General features: G+C 45.3%; 1 protein-coding gene across 1 annotated transcript; it reads left to right on the top strand.

Annotated features, from left to right (window-relative positions):
- Positions 1-60: 60 nt before the first annotated feature.
- LOC147820351 (cold shock domain-containing protein E1-like) lies at positions 61-1,205 on the top strand (the record flags this gene model as incomplete). The annotated part of the gene is made up of 3 exons (XM_087171962.1): positions 61-186; positions 776-883; positions 987-1,205. Coding segments are annotated over 3 exons (453 nt in total), but the record flags the coding sequence as incomplete, so codon positions are not given.
- Positions 1,206-1,217: the final 12 nt, after the last annotated feature.

The raw sequence follows: 1,217 nt of genomic DNA on the forward strand, positions 1-1,217 counted from the left end.
GGTTCTGGTTCTGGTTCTGGTTCTGTCAGTGATCAGTTTTCCTTTGTCTCTGGTCCTCAGCCGACGTTCGGCTACATCGAGAGAGAAGACCTGGAGAAGTTCACCTTCAGCTTTGACGCCTTCTTTGGAAACCCCAAAGCCATGACGCCCGGGGTCAGAGTTCACTTCACCGCCTGCAAAGAGAAGGTGAGAGAGGCCCGGGTTCAGCTTCCTGCAGGTAGATGAGCTCTGACTCGCTTTTCTTCAAACATCATGTTGGTTTTAATATTTATACTATATTTTATATTTTAACTTTTTAAACATTTAAAAGTTAAAAAAGTCAAAATGATTTTTGAATTATTTTCTTCAGGAATCATTTACAGCCCGAGGGAAAATAAATAAAGAGCTGAACTGTTTTTTTTGCTTGTTTTTTTTATCACATCCAACATCTTGTTGATGAATTTAAATTGTAGATTTTTATTTTTGTGGTATTTCCTCTCCAGACGTTCGACTCAGGCGTCGTGTCGTTCGTCTTCTTCCCTCTTTTACGTCCTTGTGTTGTTCAGGATTTTAGATGCTGTCTGTTTTTCTGACGTCGTGTTTATATTAATCTCATTATCGAGGTTTTATTCTTGTTGTTCAGGTGATTTCCATCAGGCTTTAAATTAAAAGTCAATAGTTAAAGTTTCTCATTTTGATCTTTTCTCTTCCAGGAAACTTTAATATTGAACCTTTGTCAGTTTTTGTTCTTGTTGATGCAGATTTTAATGAGGTGGTTGTTGTTTGTGTTCTGAAGCAGAACAGTCTGATAGCGACGGATGTGAAAGTGGCTCCAGGCGGAACAGAGAACGTGGACACGGAGATCTACGAGGCCGTGGTCAGTCAGCCAATCACGGAGCCTCAGGTGAGTCTGAACCTTAAGACTTCATCTCCTGGACCTCGTCCCGCTTCCTGTTTCCTGTTTCCTGTTTCCTGTCGCTGACCCTGCTGGTTTCGTCGGTCTGCAGCCTGGCGAGCGTCAGTACCCCGGTCAGGTCCACGTGAACATCGGGCCCCTGAGGACCAACCTGACGTTCGACAGGAAGGACAGCACGGTGACGCTCCTGAAGAACGACCAGGTGCTCATCAACCTGCTGACCGACATCGTGACCGAGAAGAGACGAGCCACCAACATCAAACCCAAAATCCCAGCGACCTTCAGCCACACCAAGGAGGCCAGGCAGAAGGTCGGGCCCTCG

This window comes from Seriola lalandi, unplaced genomic scaffold (genome assembly GCF_002814215.2).
Source record: "Seriola lalandi dorsalis isolate HSWRI2012SDOR001 ecotype SW California unplaced genomic scaffold, Sedor1 jcf7180001964473, whole genome shotgun sequence".
NCBI lineage: Eukaryota > Metazoa > Chordata > Actinopteri > Carangiformes > Carangidae > Seriola > Seriola lalandi.